The following is an 18,978-nucleotide window of genomic DNA, read 5'->3' on the forward strand; positions in this document are numbered from 1 at the left end:
AATGGTCTAAAATACTCGATGCAGTTGGAGGGAAATCCCTGGTGGGATCCCTGAAGGGAAATGTGGCAGAACTTCTAGAGCAATCTCAATTGGGATTCATAGCGGTATGCGTGATAAAATTCCTAGAGAATTCCCTGTAGAGGTTTGGTAGAATTTCGAGGTTAAACGAATCCCTTGTGGAATTCCTGGAGGGATCCTTGATAGACTGCTAAGAGAAATCCCTTGCGGAATCCCTCATAGAATCCTTGGTGGAAAGCTCTGGCGAAAAATTAAGCGAAATTCATGGGATCTTATGAAATTTGTGGTAGAATCCTTGGAGAAATACTTGCTTGAATCACGGGTTCAATTTCTGGAGGAATTCTTGCTGTAATTTTTAGAGGTTCTTAGAGCAATATCTGAAAGAATTCTTGGAGAAATTCCCGGCAGAATTCCTGGATCGATGTCTAGTAGAATTCTTGGAGGAATCCTTAGTAGAATTCTTGGAGAAATCCATGGTGGAATTTCTAAAGAAAACCCTTCTATATTTATTGGTAGAATTCCTGAAGCAATTGCTTGTCCTTCCTCTGATAAAATCCCCTTTGCGACTGGTGGGGGAAATCCCAGAAGAAGAAGTCTTCGGTGGGAATCCTGAAGTAATCCCTGGAGCCCTACTTAACTAGTTTTGAAAGTCCGGTAGCAGTCAGAACTTATTTTTAGTCGAAGGTTCTAGATCTTTTTACATTTAGATAAAACATCACAGATCCGTGGCATGATAGCTAGGTTTGTACAGTGGGATTCCGTTATTGGCATGCTCCTTTTTGGCACCCCCGATTTTGGCAACAAAATGCATCCGTTTTTGGCAACATATTTGCTGCCGTGAATCGCAAGTCAATCTCATCTGTAAAAAGTAGGCATTGAGAAAATGGGCTGTGAAGTTTTCAAATTCGTTTTCCATACGAATATTCAAAAAAAATCCATAGGATTGGAACATGTTCAAATCTTAATGAAACTTTCACAATTTGCCTTTCACTACAATCTCTTTCCGAGAAAAATATTTATGAGGTGATCAAAGCACGGTTCCTTTTTTGTGTTACACGGTGCGGAAATCTATAGTGGGACTGATATGCGGTTACTTTTCATTATAGGACAATTTGACTTGCTGTTTTTTCCTAAATTTTCCGAACAAATCGTATTAACTCATTAGTGCGGACACTCGTAGTGGCAAACCATACATAGTTTGTTTGAAAAATGCAAAAACGTAACGTTGCCACGATATAAATGTGTAATCAATAGCATGAAACGAGCTCACCAATTGGTAATCCATCCTCGACTGGACACGAACATCTTTTCGTACTCGTACGACGTGAACCGGACACGTTTGACCTTGGCTCCATCACTCGCTCCACAGGAACATCTAACAGAATCAAGGCGCACACATTCCCTCCTGGGCATCTTCGAATCACTGCCCGCAAATCGCGCGCAAACGGAGAAAGAAGGGAACCGACGAACGAGAAAAAACGGCCACTTAGCTTGGGCTGCTCCGAATCACTGCCCGGATTCGTACTCTTAAACGATATCCTCAAAACTCCTGAAATCTAGGCGATATCACCGGATTCCATGCGAGATGCACTTCTGTTCTATACCATTTTGTAATCATTTCTCTATGAATTTGAAATTCATATTTCTATACAAAATCCTGTTCTAAGTCAATATTCTGTTTTACAATGTGGTTTAGGCAAGCGTCTCTCTGACTGCAGTCATTTAATCAATATGATATGATACTTTTCGAAAGATATAATACTGAAGAGCCATTTCAAACTTACGGAATTTTGACAAATATGACGGGTTTTTAAGTTCATTAAATTGATTGAAAAAATAACATTCAGTTTTGTAACATCCATATTTTTATAAATACGGCTATGAAATGTGTTGTATTTCAGTATTCTTACACAGTTATCAGGAATTGTTCAGTCCTTGAATAAAGATCACTTTTGCGATTATTGATTTAACATGGTCCATTTGTACAATTAGTAAACAAAAAGCTTATAAGAAACCATAGAAAGCTTTCAAGTCATATAAAGTATGTAAAACGCCTGTTACAATTAGCAATATGGGTCGATAGATCCAGAAATCTGCTTTGAAATGGACCGTTCCGAGTCTTGTCACCATAGCATGACATAACAAGATTATATTCTTAAAATCAACTAGGGTAATTCGCCAATTGTTGAACGGTCAAAATGATTGCTAATTGTTGAACACGCCATAAGGAGTACACGGAATGTTCAACAATAGGCAAAGTTTTTAGCCGTTCAACATTAGGCGAATTGCCCTACCTATTTAAAAAAAAATGGGGTCCGATTTAGGCAACTGAAAATTTCCACCTTTTTTTAATAAAAACGGAATCTTACTGTCGTGATTTGGCAGGATACGAACTGTTGTTGGGTAACCGTATTCTGGGTATGAATATTATTTATACCAGTTTCTGCTGAAATGGAATTAAGGTACTTTTGTGTTCAGAGTGGCCAAACTTCCAAAAAATGTCCAGGTTACCAGTCTTGGAATTTATATATCGTTTAACTCTCGTTTTCCCACGGTAGCTCCAGAGCTACATTGATTTTCGACGAACTTGAGACAACTAGAATCAGATAAATATTATAGCATATATGCAATAGTCAAAAAATATGATACTACACTCATCCGATTAGTCCAAAAGTCAAATAATTGTGTCAATAGTAAAACTAGTGATAAACAATCAATTTAATTTTGAAAAAAAAAAACAATTAAAGTGTTTTAAACTGATTTCGAATAAAAAACTGGCTCTTTTTCGACATAAATGGTTGAGCAAGAATAGATTGATTTTACCTTTGCTTGCATCGCTAGCGAAGAGTTTGATATAAATTCAAAATTTTCAGTATGGATTAGACAGATATACTACAAAGCTTTCATTTGACACTAATTTTGTTCATTTCGGTCTATTATTGCGAGCGCACCAACAATTTATGTCGAAAAAGAGCCAAAAAGGTTGGGCAGGCCTGGTCTAAGTGAAAGAAAAAAAAACTAAAACTCTCACCGATCCTCGAATATTTAACGGATTTCTATTATTTTCTGTCCGTATACTCGTACACATATCTAGTTTATAAAATTACCCAGAGAAAGTCGGGAATGTTCATGTGGCCGGAAATATTGCGGTGGGTCACTGGATCAGGTATGGTGCTGCGCTTTTGAGCTTCTGGAGGTAAGCAAATTGCAAGTCACAGATAATTTTCGGAATCAGCTATAATGTGGCCACTATATCAAAGAACTTTAGAAAAACGCATCAGTGTGAATCTGTTGAGAAAATAATTAATTGAATAACCATGTTTCCTGCATTTGATTGATCCTAAAAAATGACCATTCTTGGGTACCCGGGATGCCTAAAATTTTACTATTACCCGACCTGATCCAGTGATCAATCGAAATAACTCCAACCACAGGATCATTCCCGAGTTCCTCTGGGTACTTTCAGAAACTAGGTATGTGTTCGAGTATACTGACAAAACATATTTGAATCCGTTAAGTATTTGCTGAGCAGTGAGGGTTTTAGTATTTTTGCTTTATTTCAGGTCTATGCGTATTTGCAACATTGTATGCTCAAGCACTTTTTATGAAAAAAAAACAATGAATAAAAATTGATTCAAAAACGGATTTTGAAAGCGTCTCAAAGACATTGGCCATTTTTTACTCTTAATGCACAATGCGACACATTTTCTCAATGCATTAGAAAGGTTAACAACTCACCTGAAACACGTGGCGGTACAGCGCCGAGAACTTGTCCCGTATTCTCTTGCGTTCGGTTTGGATGATCTCGCGGTCGCGCAACAGCCGTTCCTTGCGCATCTTCATGTCCTTGACTTCGTCGGCTAGCGTCACAATCTGGTCCAGTTTGCGTTTGCGGCAGTTTTGGGCGGCCACCTTGTTCTTGCCCCGCCGCCGGATGTCCCGGATCAGGGACAGTTGCGTTTCGCTCAGGTCGTACTTGGACAGGCGCTCGTTGAACTCGTCCATCGGCAGATTGATGATGTCTTGCACGGGGATGGGGATCTGGAGCGCACGGGCACGTTTCTCGTCCCGAGTCAGGTGCTCCTCCTCGGCTTTCCGGATGCGTTTGTCTCTGGTTTGGGGCTTTGGATTGGCACCGCTATTGTGCGGCAAGGTGTACGTATGGTTATGGTGGATCACGTCGTGATGATGGCTTCGGGCGGCTGGTGCCGAGGCAGGATTCTGCCGGGAGAAATCCAATGAGTACGGGTATTTCATGTCCACCGAGGAGAGTGGGTTATTATGGGCACTGGTTTGGTCTTCTTGCTTGGTGACCGGGCCGACGGCTCCCTCTAAGTGACTGAGCGAAGCCGGGTTCATGTAATCGAACTCATATTTGATTGGTATACTTGCATTCAGTTGGCTCTGGGGATCAACGGTCGGTCCTGTCGCGGAGGGATTGGTAGCTGACGGTAGCGAGGGGATCGAGGTGTTCTGTTCTTGGAAATATCTTTTCGCAAACATGTGGTGCTTCTTCTGGGCAACCGGTGGCTGTCTTGTTCCATCGCCAAGCCGATTGCTTCCGCTGTAGCTATAATCGAACGGTCCTCCATACTTGTTGTGATACTCTTGGGCAGAGTCGCTTCCACCGTCACCCCATTCGCCGTCAGAGAGCGACGGAACCCGTTCCGATCCCATCGACGATACGGCACTGTCACTGGAGGCATCTAGGCGGTCACCGCTCGTGGTGCCACCGGTGGCTCCGTGTGTTCCCGTCGAACCGTTCAGGGAGGTTTGCATGGCACCAGAAGAGACGGCAGCCGATGCACTGGACATCAGACCACCGAGATGGGCAGGCCCGTTCAGACCGGCGGCGGCTGCTGCGGCAACAGCGGCAGCACTTCCTCCGAGAGAACCGCCCAGCACGGACGAATTGCTGCTGGTGGCATTGTGGTCCAGCATGCGCATGGTGTACATACCTGTGGGGGTGGAGAATTAGGGATATTGGAGAATTAGTCAAGGTAGAAACGTTATGGCCACTGATTTAAGATCGACAGAAGCATTCATTCAATGTAAAAATTGCGAGGATTTAAAACTGTGAATTTTTAAAAGGCACTTCATGAAGAATTCTCGGAAGAGTTCTGAAGAATTTTATACTGGAATAATCCCTCCAGGAATTTTTGGAGCAATTGCTGGATAAACCTGTGGACATATTATTGAAGCAATTCATATAAAAATAACTGGAAAAATAGTTATAAGTGTTCCCGGAGGAATTCTTGTAGAGTTTGCTGGTAAAACCCCTTAAACCTTTGTGGATTTTCTTGAAAGAACTCCTTTTTCAAAAATGAAAAAGTTACTTGAGCAACAACTTGAGAAATCTGTGGAAAAGTTAGAAAAAAGGGAAGAAATGCTTGGATAGTTTCTGGAAAAAAAATCCCTGTAGACTCTAATTTTTACGGTTGCTCTGTTCAGCCATGGATCTTGAACGTTGAAAGAGATCGACCGGAGAGCTTTTGGGGTCTTCGTACGTAAAGTACTGCGAGCAATATTCGGCGGTAAATTGGACAATGGCATCTGGCGGCGTCACATGAATTATGAGTTATACCAAGTCTATAGAGAAATGGATATTGTTTAGCGTATAAAACACGGCAGGCTACGGTGGCCTAGGCATGTAGATCGCATGTCGGAGGAACATAAAGCTAAATTTCAACAGAAAAGCATAGAGGGAAACCGACGAAGCGATTGGCCCCGGACCTTGACCAATGGAGAAGGCTTCTTCATTCGGCGTAGATCTAACGCAATAGCAAAGAATTATTGCCCATCAAGTATCAAGTAAGTAAGTAGTAGTAGTGTTGGATAGCTCAAGGAATTCCTGGACCAAACTCAGGAAAATTTTCTTTAAGAATTTTTGGACGTATATCTAAGGCCATTGGTACAGGAAACTCGAGCAAAATTCTGGAGTGATGCCTGGATGAGTTCCGGTAAGCATTCCGAAAGAAATTTGTTCTAATAGACATCTTGCATAAAGCAGATTGATACAAGAACATGCTACTTAAAAAAATGCATATAAATCTTTTTATGTTAAACGCCCATTATGTGAAACGTTTACGCATAATGTTATGCGAAACGTCCCGAAGAAATTACTAGATTGCATTTGGAGCCTAGATAGCCATAGTGGTAAACGCGCAGCATTTAGTAAGACCAAGCTGAGAATTGAGGGTTCGAATCCCACCGGGGGAGGTTCTTTCGTAAATGAAATTATCTCGACTTCCCAGGGCATAGAGTTTTATTGTACAGTGGGATTCCGTTTTTGGCATGCTGCGTTTTTGGCATGCTCCATTTTTGGCACCCCCCGATTTTGGCAACAAAATGGATCCGTTTTTGGCAACATTTTTTAATTCCATCAAAATTAGTAAATTGTTGTAAACATCATCGTGTTTTTAGTTTTAATTATTTGAACAGCAGGCCAGCTTCACATTAATCGCAATCCAGAGCACCATCTATGTCGATATTTCATCAAATTACACCAATGACTAGAGATCTCGCATGCGATTATTTACTTCTGGATGGTCTTGTGATCGCAATATTTCATAAAGTCATTAATCTCTGTGAGTATCCAAACTAGAGCTCCAACATCTTTTCTCAGGCATTCATACTGTGTAACCAGCCCACTTGAGTCTGGCAATTAATACACCTAATAAAAATAATTCTTTCAGGTTTGGAACAACCCGTTTGAGCAAATCATAAGCACTGACACAAGAGCAATAAAAAGACAGTAGCTTCTTTCTAAGTGCCTTGTGTCAAAAAATGAACAAAATCATTCCACAATGAGGATTTTATATGATGAAATAAGCGAAATCGAATGGGCCAAAACAGAAGCCAGTTAAACAAAATGTATCCACAACCCATTAAATTGTCCTGAGTTTTACATACTGCAAAAATAAATATACTGAATTGAACCGGGGACAGTAAGATTGTGGATACTATGCATTTTATGCACGATCCAACATACTATAGAATCACGATTCTCAACAGGGGGTCAGCGGACCCCCAACCATGTAAAAAGCACGCTGAAATCAACACTTCACAGCGAGCCGTTTTTTCGCCGTTACCAAGGTTGGGAAACAGTGAGAAGTAGTACTCAGGCTAGGACTGTGAGAACTTTTACAGATTCCATAGGTCTTTTTGGTGGGCTTCTAATAATTTCCAGTGGATTGTTGAGGATACTGAGCAGGATATGGGGACTCTAAGCTGACATTAGGGATTTTCTATAGGATCCTGAGGATGATGTATAATTGGGATTGGGGATGCTTCGTAAATTCTGATGGTTTCTAGAAAACTCTTGGGAGTTTCTAGGGCGTCCTATGATTTTATAGCGGGCTACTGTGGATTTTGAGTATTTCTTGTGAAATCCTAAGGATTATGAATAGGTTCCCAGTAAAACCTTGGGATAGCTCACAGTAGCCTATGAGGTCCTAAGAGATCTTTATGAATTCCCATTGAAGTCTTGACTATTTTTAACAATATCAAAGCGGAATATTGAAAGTCTTAGTGATATCCTCACAATTCTATTGTCACTTGGTTACGTAGGGATGATGTAACGCCATCTTAGTGGTATTTTTGAAAAGAATTATTAAAAAATTAAGTGAGAAAAAAAGGTTCCGATTTTGGCACGGTTCCGTTTTTGGCAACTGAAAATTTCGACTTTGTTGCCAAAAACGGAATCCCACTGTACCTGCCGCACGATATAAGAAAGCTCTCAGTTAATTACTCTGGAGGTTTTTATAAAGGGTCGCACACAAATTTTGTCACGCTCCAAGGGAGGGAGAGGTGGTCAGGCATAGCGTGACAAGCCTGACAAATTAAAAAAAAAATAAATAAAGGCCATACTTTTTATGAAACTAAATTCAGAAATCTTTTCAAGATCCTGCCCGGATGGATTTGATAATGATGTTCATGAATTTGTAAGAATCTAATTCATAACTTTGTCAGAAATGCAATCATAATTCAGGCATAACCCAACTAGTGTTAGCTGAACAATGTTATTGTGCAACACACTTACCGGAATCTCAACTGCTGAACGGTCGGTAATCAGTTCGGTAAACGAATCGATTACCGAAATTTCGCTAGAACTGTTCCTAGGATTTTGTCAGAATCACCTTAAAGATTATATGAGGAACATACTCAAAAATTTATTGGAAAGCCACCTAGGATAACGTAAAAATCCTGCCCAGGAATTTGTAAGAATTATGACTCGGATTAAACACCGAATCCCGGCAAGGGTTCTGTCAGAGACGAATAGAAACATAGTAGTCCGGTTCCGAATGGGTACCACTTCTAGTACTGCATTTGGTCCCTTGGTACTGCAAAAGGTACCCAAGTTTGACAGATCGCACTACATTTTTCACATTTCACATTTTACACATTTTGCTCTATTATGTTATGAGCCATACAATTTGCACGGATGCAACGCCGAAGAAGCAAAATGAACACACCGATAAGTTGGTTTCGCGAAGCCTTTCCACTCGTAGGATTCATTTATCCACGCGCTGTTCATTCTCGTTATTCATTGCAAGGTTGCTTCTTCTCGTAAAGTCAAGCAAACACTCCACGCTAAGCCAGCTCCACGCAGCGCATGTGTTAAAGCTACACAGAATGAGGCAACCAATAGGCCAGGAGAAGTGGATGAACTTGTCATTCATTTTTCTGTCAATTCTCATACAAATCTACTTTTTCTCTGACAGAAATTCACTCTAGGTGAACCACTTCCCCTGGCCTATGCAGAACTGGCTGACTGAGTGAAAATTCTGAGTAGGTCGCACTCATTCTGTGAGTTGCCGACGTTTTGGCCTTCGGCTGTCCGGGATCGATGGAAACGGAACTGTCAATGATATCCCGCGTGGCAGCAAACAGTTGGCCGTTGGTAAGATGGGGAGTTATCTGAGATGTTTTCTAGCGAAAAGCCGGAAGATGATCGCAAATGCGAAAGTTTTTTCCCCATTTGCTTCCGCTTCGGTCATTCCAAATGAAAAAAATCTGAAATCTTTAAAATTGGAATGTTTTTTTTATGTTTTCAGAAGCATAACAAAAATGGAAACGAATTCCGCATTCCAAGTGTTCCTCCCTCTGTGCGCAATTCACTATTCAGTTTGGTTTACCACCGTTTGCACAAAACTGTGAACAGCCCCTTTGCACAGAATCTGTGCTGCACGAAAAGAGGCCAATTTTGTGCGCTTGGCACTCATTTTGAGCGGAGCAGTTTAGCGTGATTGTTGCAAGCCCACATGAAGATGATCGAAATGATATTTTCCTGTTCTTCGCGAAGAGTAGGCAGTGTGGAACTTTATTTCGTAAAAACCATCGCTAAGATCCTATATAAGTCATGTCCAAGATTTTGTGAGAAAGTTGTCAAGATTTTTTTCGTAATCCCCCAGGAAAGATTGTGTTGCATCAATTTAGCTTTAATGCTAAAACATTGTTGAAGCTTGATAAAAATTCAGTTTTTGTTTATCGAACAGTTAAAATAGTCATTGTTCTTGTTATCATAAATAGTAGGGAGCCGGATCCTATTCTTGGCACTTTTGATTCACTTCGGCAGTGGGGTTTTTTGAAAGCTACCGAGCTCATTTTTGGCCAAAATATGCGTCATATTGAAATGTTTCTTATTGAAAAGTTTCGGTCCATTCAGCCAATGAATCATGGAAGTGCCCAAATAGCTCGGCACCATTTTATTGAAAACTTTGTAGGTATTTTCGCACTATGACTCTCCAGTAGATCATCTCAATATATGTGTGGAACATTCGTATTAAAATTCCAAAGGATAATGTTTGAAACCTAGTTGCTAAACATAAAAATATTTCAAAAATTTGACTAAAAATACTTTTGCATCATTCACAATATCAAGCAAACTCGACTCAAGTTAGAAACGAAAGAACCAACAGCAATATATAAATAAATTAATAAAAAGGTTGAAATAATTTGCCTAGAGGAATGCAGAACATTAACGAAATATTTAAGTTGGCAGAAAAATCATCGAACCAAATGTGAGAAGATTCCTTATAATCTTCATGGGGACAACTAATAGGGCTGTTGAATTGATCTCTAAAAAAACGGAACCAATGTCAGATCATCCAAATTTGTGCTTTTGAACTTTCGAGTTGATTTCCAATTCTGAAATACTCAATGGTTGCCTAATGAATAATCTGTATAGTAGTGCAGATTAAACATAGGATAAATATATGTAGGTACTTGAAAATTATGCACATTTCTATGGGAAGACCCATTAAAACATTAGTTTGTCATTCTTTCCATGCCAACTTGTTGCATGTAGGATAATTGAGCGTTTGTTGGCAGAATATCTTAAGAAAGCTAAAATACATTCAACTTTCCATGAGTTGGTTTGGTAATAAAGGGACCATTGTTTTATAGACATATCGAGTTAAGTAAAATACGTGTTATGGAAAACTTTTTGAGTGTACTATGATGGTAAGCCAGAAGGTTTAATATCTGTTTAATTTTATGAATCGACAAAATCATATATCATCTCATGAAGATTTAAGTGTATGTAATAAGCTTAAATTTCCACTAGTAAAACTATTGATAAACAATCAATGTTGATCATCTTTATATTTTTTAGAAGAAAAAACACATAATATTGTTCAAAAACTTCATACAAAAAAAACTGTATGTCACTCAGGAATTTGAATTTGTGGGCAGGAAAGGGTTGGAAACACGACTTCATATAGCACCTAAAATTAGTCGCAAAATCTAAAATTATGCATATTCGTAACAGAACCCTTATCAAAACAATCCACGATGATGCGACAATTTGCTAAAGGAAACAAAATACCCAGGTCTTAGCTAACAAGTGTACCCATGAAATGGTATCAGTAAATTTGGAAACAAACGTCATAGCAAGAAATTTGGAAATAGTCTGATATCAACAGCCCTGATTCGAACACATCGACATACATTACCTAGAAACGTGTACGGCGAAAGCATGCCGAAGTAGCGTAGTCTACTGCGATCCGCTGCGAATGACAAACACTCTCACGCTACCGAGCACTTCCTGACAGGTTCTGCAAATACCGCCTCATCCGTCCAGTGCCTACTAGTCGGTGGATGAAATTCCTCTAATACGTGCCCTGCCGTATGCACGCCTGATCAGCTAAATATTCTAATTATTGCGCAAACGTTATTTAGTGAGAAAACAATATCGACGTCTACTGCATCCAACGGTTTTCACTTTCTGCTCACTCAACGAGTTGTAAATAGTAATGACTTGCAAGTAGGCAACAGCTCGACGGAATCTATTACACTTTTCTTCTATTCACGGTCCAAAGATTCCAGGAGATGATACACATTCAAAATGCATAGTCAGACTAAATGCTGAATCATTGGGTCAGTAGCAGTGGTGAGCAGAAGTGAGCCCTTCTCGCCGTCGGGGAGAAGACCTTGGGGCGGGCCGTAGAGGTGTCAACCAAAAGTCACCAGTCGGCTGCAGGCTTTTCCCTTTCTCAGCCGTTGGTACACACAACACACGGTCTTATCAAATTTCGCAGAAATATGGCCGCTATCTTATCAGTTTGGCTTGCTGCGATTCCTCTACAATCACAACCACCGACCAAGTCGAATCAACGAGATCGCTTCGAAGCCTATTGCCACGGTGCTCCCCCGGACTGTTATTATCGGAAAAAATCTCCATCAAATCTGTGTTCACCAGTAGTCTTCTAAGACTAACCTTCATGTCTAAGCGAAATTAAAAAAAAAAATGTTGGACCCGTTTTCTGCCCATAATTGCATATTTGTCACATTCGACATTTTTGATAATTTCGAGGTTATATCGTGCAGGGTCATCAAATGATAAAACTCTCTCGACCTACTTACTGAAATCTGTGAGATTGTTCTAGAACATTCGAAAAAAATACCAAGTTGTTTTGTCACATTGGCAATGGATCATTGAAGGTAGTTTTTGCAAGTGCTTACCGCCTCAAAACAAAGGCGCCACTGTATTTGGGATTTACCATTGTGACAGCATTGCTGTTCTGTCAAACACACAAGGCTACGGTGGCGCTATCTATGCTTTCCATAGCGGCCGTTTTGGTTATTTTAATGATCCATTGTAACCGCATAACAGTCACATTGAGATTATACATGAGCCTCGTAATGTATTAGTAATGAAATTTCTATCGGAATTATTTTCTGACTATTCATCCAATATGCGATATGAGCTGTACAAAATTTCAGCTTCAGATAAGCTTTTTTGAGCTCTTGTTAATTTTAAGAAATTTTAGTTTCTTCCCGTACTGCTACAAAATGCACACTAGGTACTCCATTTACTCAATGCCTACTTTTGTCGAATGTTACAAATATGCAGTTATGGGCAGTTTTGAAGTTACGGACTTTTTATGGTATGAGTTCATAAATTCAAAAGGGATCAGAGATATTTAAACGGATTTTCATTTACCATGATTATCAGAACAAACATACCATCAAAATTTGGTCAACGTTGGTTTGATTCGTTATTGGTAACCTCCGAGCGGAGTTTTGAATAAAAGGATAAATAAATGTTGACTTAAACCCTTTTTGTAGCATTAATTTTAAAATGATCAATGGGCCATTCTAATATCGTTAATCATGTTCAAATGTTGTCAATGATGAACCCAAATTAAGTGCTTTATTTTTATTCACAATAAACAGTTTTTTCATAGGCTCAAGCGCTATAAGGCATTACGAAGCCAATTTCATAATGTAACTTATTAGTTTTTGTAGCACAATGTTCTGAAAAGTTCTAAATACTATACCTCAACGAATAGTTTCGGATTTTCAGCTCATAGTTGTAGGTTTCCATTGAAAATATAGTGTAAGTTGTGTATGAAATAAAACTGAATTAACGAAATAGAAAGCAGCGGTAAACATGAATGACCGGTTATTAGTTTGTTCAAATGATTTGAAAATCGTAGCGTTTGCATAACTCAGTTTCAAATGTTAATTTTAAAACCTAAAGACTCATCGTATAGTGACTAATGACGTGAAGAAAGTTTTCAACTTCAATATAGAGCAACCGCCTAAAAAATAGTGTTCAAAATTCAGATAAAAAAAAAACTTGTGTAACTCATACAGTACAATTTTTTTTTGCTTGTCTTCACCAGTTATAGTGACTGCTGTTCCTTGTACAACAGTATAACAAGCACCTATTTGATTTTCCGGAAACCAGAACAGAAAAATATTTAGTATGAACAACTCTGTGTTTACCATATATCACAAATCTTTCTTGGGTTTCAAAATGATTTGTGATATATGGTAAACACATAGTATTATAAAATCGAACATTCCAATTTATAGCTATGAACTATGCTAAAGTTGTAACTTAGTTATGATTTTGATATTTAAGTACAAAATATAGTTAAGCTCTGCAACTGCTGCGATTTTTTATTCAATTAAACCAAATAACAATAGATATTACTATTTTTTTATAAGCATCTTTCATGTATTTCTCACTGTTCATCAAAAACAGTTCAGCAAAAAAGGACGGATAGTAGCATAAGAGAGTAAGTTGAAGTTTCGAGCGTATGCTTTGAAGCGAAAAATAATTGAGTCTCTTTTTCCCATAGTAGCACAGGTGACCTAAAGATTCTCGACGAAAACTAGCTGAGTCGAATTCTCGCGTTCAGTACCATACATGCGTTCTGCAGTGATCAATTTCTCTTCGTCGATTTTCTGTTTGGATTAGTATACGAAATTCTATCGATTTTAGTAACATTTAACGATGTAGCATGACGGAAGACGACGCACACTGGGGCAGATCGCTGTTTTCGACTGCCAAAGCCTCTAGTACTGTGGATATTCATCCTAGAGGTTTTGTGTCTTCGTCAAAGTATTTTGGAAAAAAATGTATTTTGACTCGTTCCGATTTGATCTAGATAAGTTGAAACTGGTCTAGATCAGTTTTATCTTTTGACAGCAGCATCCTAGCAAAAAACTTTCTTCTGCAAAGTTGTTTATTGAGGCATTTTTGTCATTTCTTCTGAAGACACTTACCCTCTTTCACTGACGTGGATTGCGGTGTATGATACTTTAGTAAAAATAGCCAAAAATATCGATTTTGACTATTTTTCGAACAAAATAAGTGTTGAAAAATGTTTTGTCATCTCGAAGCTTAACAATTATAAAGTAAATTGACGTTTTTACTAGCAATTTATTAGATTTAATACTACATTTGAAAAAAAAAAACAGTCCAAAAATAGAGTTTTACAAAATCCTAGATAATTCATGAAGCGGCAGATGGCGGCAGCTAATTTCTTGTCTATTTACTTTTTAATAATACAAATGCATTGAAATCTAATCGATTATATGTATTTTCAAATATTTTCCTCAAAACATCAAACCCCCAAAAAAGCCCCACGCGACCCCACTTTTCTTTCTTCTCGACAATGAAACTAATGTTCTTGACTAGTCGTTTTTACTTAAGTGTCACACAGCGCCATTCACGTCAGTGATAGAGGGTAAGTGTCTTCAGAAGAAATGTCGAAAATGCCTCAATAAACAACTTTGTAGAAGAAACTTGTTTGCTAGAATGCTCCTGTCAAAAGATAAAACTGATCTAGATCAGTTTTAACTTATCTAGATCAAACCCGAACGCTTCATAATGTAGTACATTTTTTTTTCAAAAATACTTTGACTAAGACACCAAACCTCTAGGATGCATATCCAGAGTACTAGAGGTTTTGGACGTCGAAAACAGCGAGCTGATCCAGTGTGTGACGGGTACTTTCGACTGAATCAAAAATAATGGTCAAATGTAATGGCTCTGCCAAGTAATTAACTAAAGAGAAAATCGATTGCGAGAAATCGATCATTGTAGTTTCGCCCTTATGATAATGAACGCGAATACTGGTACAATTATCAGCTCAATAATGATTGGATGAATTTATACGCTCATTTGTCTCGCTAAATATCGAAATAGATGACCAAAAAGTAAAACTGTTGATCAACAATGAAATAACTATTGATTTAAATTAATTAACTCATTACGCGTGGTAAAGATGGACAAATTATGGGTGAAATTATTTAAAAAAAATCCACGTGCTCGGCTGGGATTTGAACTCAGGACTCTTGTATGCTACACGAGCGCTTTACCAACTAAGCTACCGAGCCACAATAGCTCAGTTGGTTACAAGTTTAGAATTCAAATCCCCACAGACCACTTGTAACCAACTGAGCTATTGGGTCACCAAGTGGCTCGGTAGCTTAGTTGGTAAAGCGGTCGTCTAGCATAAAAGAGTCCTGGGTTCGAATCCCAGCCGAGCACGTGGAAAAACTTACTTTTACAAAGAAAAATCGCCAAAGGTCACCTTTTTGCCTTTATTAAAAATATAATCACAGAACTCCAGAGCTACCTACTTTAACGATGAAGAACATTGACGAAGACCGCAAAACAAACCGATACTAGTAAAAAAAGCTATTGAGCCCTAAGTACTCGAAAGTTTTGCGCATTTTTTATTTCTTTACAACTTGTCAACGCCTTGCCAGTCAGTTTGCATTGAATAACTTTTTCCACAAGTGTCGGATTTATTCGCGGTCTTCAGCAAAGTTCTTCATCGTTAAACTACCTATGATGGTCTGTGACCTCTGGTGATTTTTATTTCTAAAAGTAACTTTTCTCATAGTAAATCCCATATAAAAGTTTGATAGCACAGTGTATATGCGACCAAAATGGAACCTACTAAGTGGGCTGAAGCGAGAATTCGAATTTTGTCCCACATTAACGGCTATATGTCATAAACTATCGGGAATTCCTCTATAAAAGAGTGCATGGTGACGTCATGAAAAATTCTCCTTCTCTGTCCCTCTTTCATCACGCTTAATTGACTGTCCTGCTCTTTGACACTCACTGCTGGAATTGTTTAGATTTTTTTTATATGGAGTTGACATTCACTGCTGGAATTGTTGACATTTTTTTATATGGAGTTTCGAGGATAGGTCAGGCGTGCAACGATCTATGCAATCTTCAGACGAAATGTGCTTCACACTAAAAGGCATATCTTTTGTATACATTTTGTGACGCGGTATTTCCATTTCTTTGTAGTGTTGTAGTGCTATTTATAAACCGTTTATATTTAACATGACTGTCTTTCACAAAAATTTGCTCTTGACCAACACAAGCAACTTTGTTGAACATTTTGATAACCTACGAAGGATCCTTCTTTTTGTTTTGGTCAATTTTGTGGTAAATTAACATTGCCAAATCTTTAAAAAAAAACTAATATGTTGTATTGAAATGAATCAATTGGGTGCAAAATACGTATACTCTCATTTTGACGCGCGACAGTGAAGGGCCGAGCTGATGATTTGTACGAAAAGGGAGGGTTTGACATTTTTTTTCACGTGTAACCTCAAAATTTTCTATAATTTTCCCACAAAATCTCAATGACAAAATAATACACCGTTTTGTTCAATTACTTATGACGTTTCTGTACCAGTGTAAGATTGAATCAAGTAGGTTTTGTTTTGATTCGTGGTTGAGTCACTTTGTCTCTATATTACAACGTCGTGAAAGTAGTGGTTGGATTGCGAAAGTTGAAAATCTCACTTACGTCGTTTTGTAATTTCGAAAATTAAACGTTATAAAAGTGAAAATCGAGTTGGTTCAGGGTGGAACGTGAAGAATTTCGTCTGCGAAACACGTAGGGTCGATAAACTAAGTTTGTTAACTCTTCTGACTTACGGCTGTTTGAAGAATTTTCCGAGAACTAATCTTTCAAAACCCAGATAGGGATTTGTCAGTATGGGTCTGTACTTTTAGGATCTGTAGACAGAATTTTGTTTACATTCGATGAACTTGAAAATGTTGCACTGTGTAATAATGGTAAATGAAAAACTATTCAAATATCTCTGATTTCCTTTGAACTTATGGACTTATACCACCAAAAGGGCGTAACTTTAAAACGGGACCTACGATTTGCATAAACATGCAGCTTAGACATTGAAAACAGCTGGTGAGCTCAGCTAAGATTTGACGCAGATTTTTTTCCCGACAATCACAGTCTGGGGAGCACCGTGACTGCGTTATCAGCATTCGCGAGCTTTCGCTAGAAATTCTCTATGTGTGTTCGCACGCGGCGTCGCGACAACCTGATCACGTACGACTCAAAAGTCCACACAGTTTGGTACTTGTTCACGCGTTGACGACGATGATGGGCATCTTATTCCGGGCGACGACGACATTCCAGCTTACATTTTTCTACGGTTCTCACTGTCTGCGCGCGCGGAATCCAACAGGTACCCAAAACCGACGGAATGGGCCCAAAGTAGTTTTCACTTTTGCTGCTGATTCGGCGGCCAATTATCGCTCCTCGATCGGCAGTTCCACACTTCTCTCTTCAAACGCACAAATCGACGGTTAGAATTTTTTCGAGTAATTATAGTAAAAACAAATTTTCTTATTTCTTCTCCTAGACGAACGTGTGCGCGCGCGGGAGAAACACCACACAACACACAGCTGAGAAAATCGATCAGAAAGCAGATAGCATGAAAATTAATTTTATTCAAAACGAAAAAAAAAACGAGCGAAGAAAGAACGGTGAAAAAATGTACAATTAAACTACAAGGCAGCGCGCACAGGGAAAAATTGTGTGCTACGGGTTGCTCACATATCGCGACATGACTAAGCATTTAAAAATAGTAAACACGGTGTAACAAAATCTTCTGCCCGAAAAGAAAAAAAAACGGTTTCATTCCCTATGCGAGTGGTGAGTCGTTCTCTTTCTCGCCTCGCTACCACCACCAGCTCCGCACAGTGGTTTGAAACGGATGAAAACTCGATCATCAGCTTTTTAGGTGTCGAAGTGTGAAAATATTGCAATAATAGTTCGGCACAGTTGTTGCATATGCTAAGGGGTAAATTTTGGCTTAGGGAAATTTTTTATGTAAAGAAATTATATGAATGAAATGCCAGGTGAAATCATATATACTCGTGTCTCTGAAACTTTTCTGTCAGTTTAAAACTTGGATATCTCAAAATAAACAATAGTTTGTTATCCTCTTTCAATGCCGGAGTTGGTCTTGGAAGTTTAAAAAAAATCTAGATAATTTCCTATGAGGGATCAGAGCCAGAGTCCAATTGAGTAATTTAATTTGCATTTTTATTGTTTCTAAAGCGTTTTTTAAGTTTTGTTTTTTTGCAGATCCTGCCATATAATTTTCTCATTTTTAAGACAGATCAAGAGTTTAAGATAGTCGTCTATAATAATGGACTCGAATTTCACAGCATTTCAGCATGAATAACCAGTTGGCTACAAATCTGACTAGAATCGGTAGTGACTAAATTTATCGTAGAAGGGTTTCTAGAAGAGGAAAAGAACAAGTTGGGCTATCAGGGTATTTAACTGAGAAATATCCTGAAGAGCACTCATCAAATAAAGTTCTGTCGTTGAAATTGTTTTTTTTTAATTTCTTTATTAGTATCATTTCAAACATTACATTCATTTCTTATATCTAGGTGTTCTGTGTTATTAGAAAACACTGTCATCCTAATTTGGTAAAACAAATTTAAGATTTTATTAACATTTTGTTAACAACATATTACATTTCATTTGCCGTAGCAGTTCAGATTTTTTACAGGTGAGTTGATTTCACCTGCTTATAAGAGAAAAAAAATAACGTTTTTAATTTACTTAACCTAACTTAACCTAAACATATAACGCATTAATCGTGGCAATAGAAGATTGTAACGATTTTTGCCTGAAATTATTAATTATTTTATTTGACATTTGTTCCAATGTTTCAACATTGGATATTCTACGTAACTCATATAACTATACCAGGGAGGAAGCTTCAGAAAAATTTTCAATATTTTATTTTGAATTCTCTGCAAAGCTTTCTTCCTGGTATTACAACAGCTAGTCCATAATGGTACAGCATACAACATGGCTGGCCTGAAAAATTTGTTTGAATATCAAAAGCTGTTGGAAAATTAAAGTT

General features: G+C 38.4%; 1 protein-coding gene and 1 long non-coding RNA gene across 6 annotated transcripts in view; one reads left to right on the plus strand and one right to left on the minus strand.

Annotated features, from left to right (window-relative positions):
* The window catches only part of LOC5565942 (segmentation protein cap'n'collar), a 255,950-nt gene that overhangs the window by 6,119 nt on the left and 230,853 nt on the right, over positions 1 to 18,978 (minus strand). For all 5 annotated transcript variants that reach the window (XM_021838214.1, XM_021838215.1, XM_021838213.1 and 2 more), the window contains exon 10: positions 3,757 to 4,976. In XM_021838214.1, the coding sequence (XP_021693906.1) occupies positions 3,757 to 4,976 (1,220 nt within the window). The remainder of the gene's footprint in view (positions 1 to 3,756; positions 4,977 to 18,978) is intronic.
* LOC110674191 lies at positions 16,983 to 17,699 on the plus strand. The gene is made up of 2 exons (XR_002498721.1): positions 16,983 to 17,277; positions 17,455 to 17,699. It is a non-coding gene; the product is annotated as an uncharacterized LOC110674191 (long non-coding RNA).

This window comes from Aedes aegypti, chromosome 1 (assembly GCF_002204515.2).
Source record: "Aedes aegypti strain LVP_AGWG chromosome 1, AaegL5.0 Primary Assembly, whole genome shotgun sequence".
NCBI lineage: Eukaryota > Metazoa > Arthropoda > Insecta > Diptera > Culicidae > Aedes > Aedes aegypti.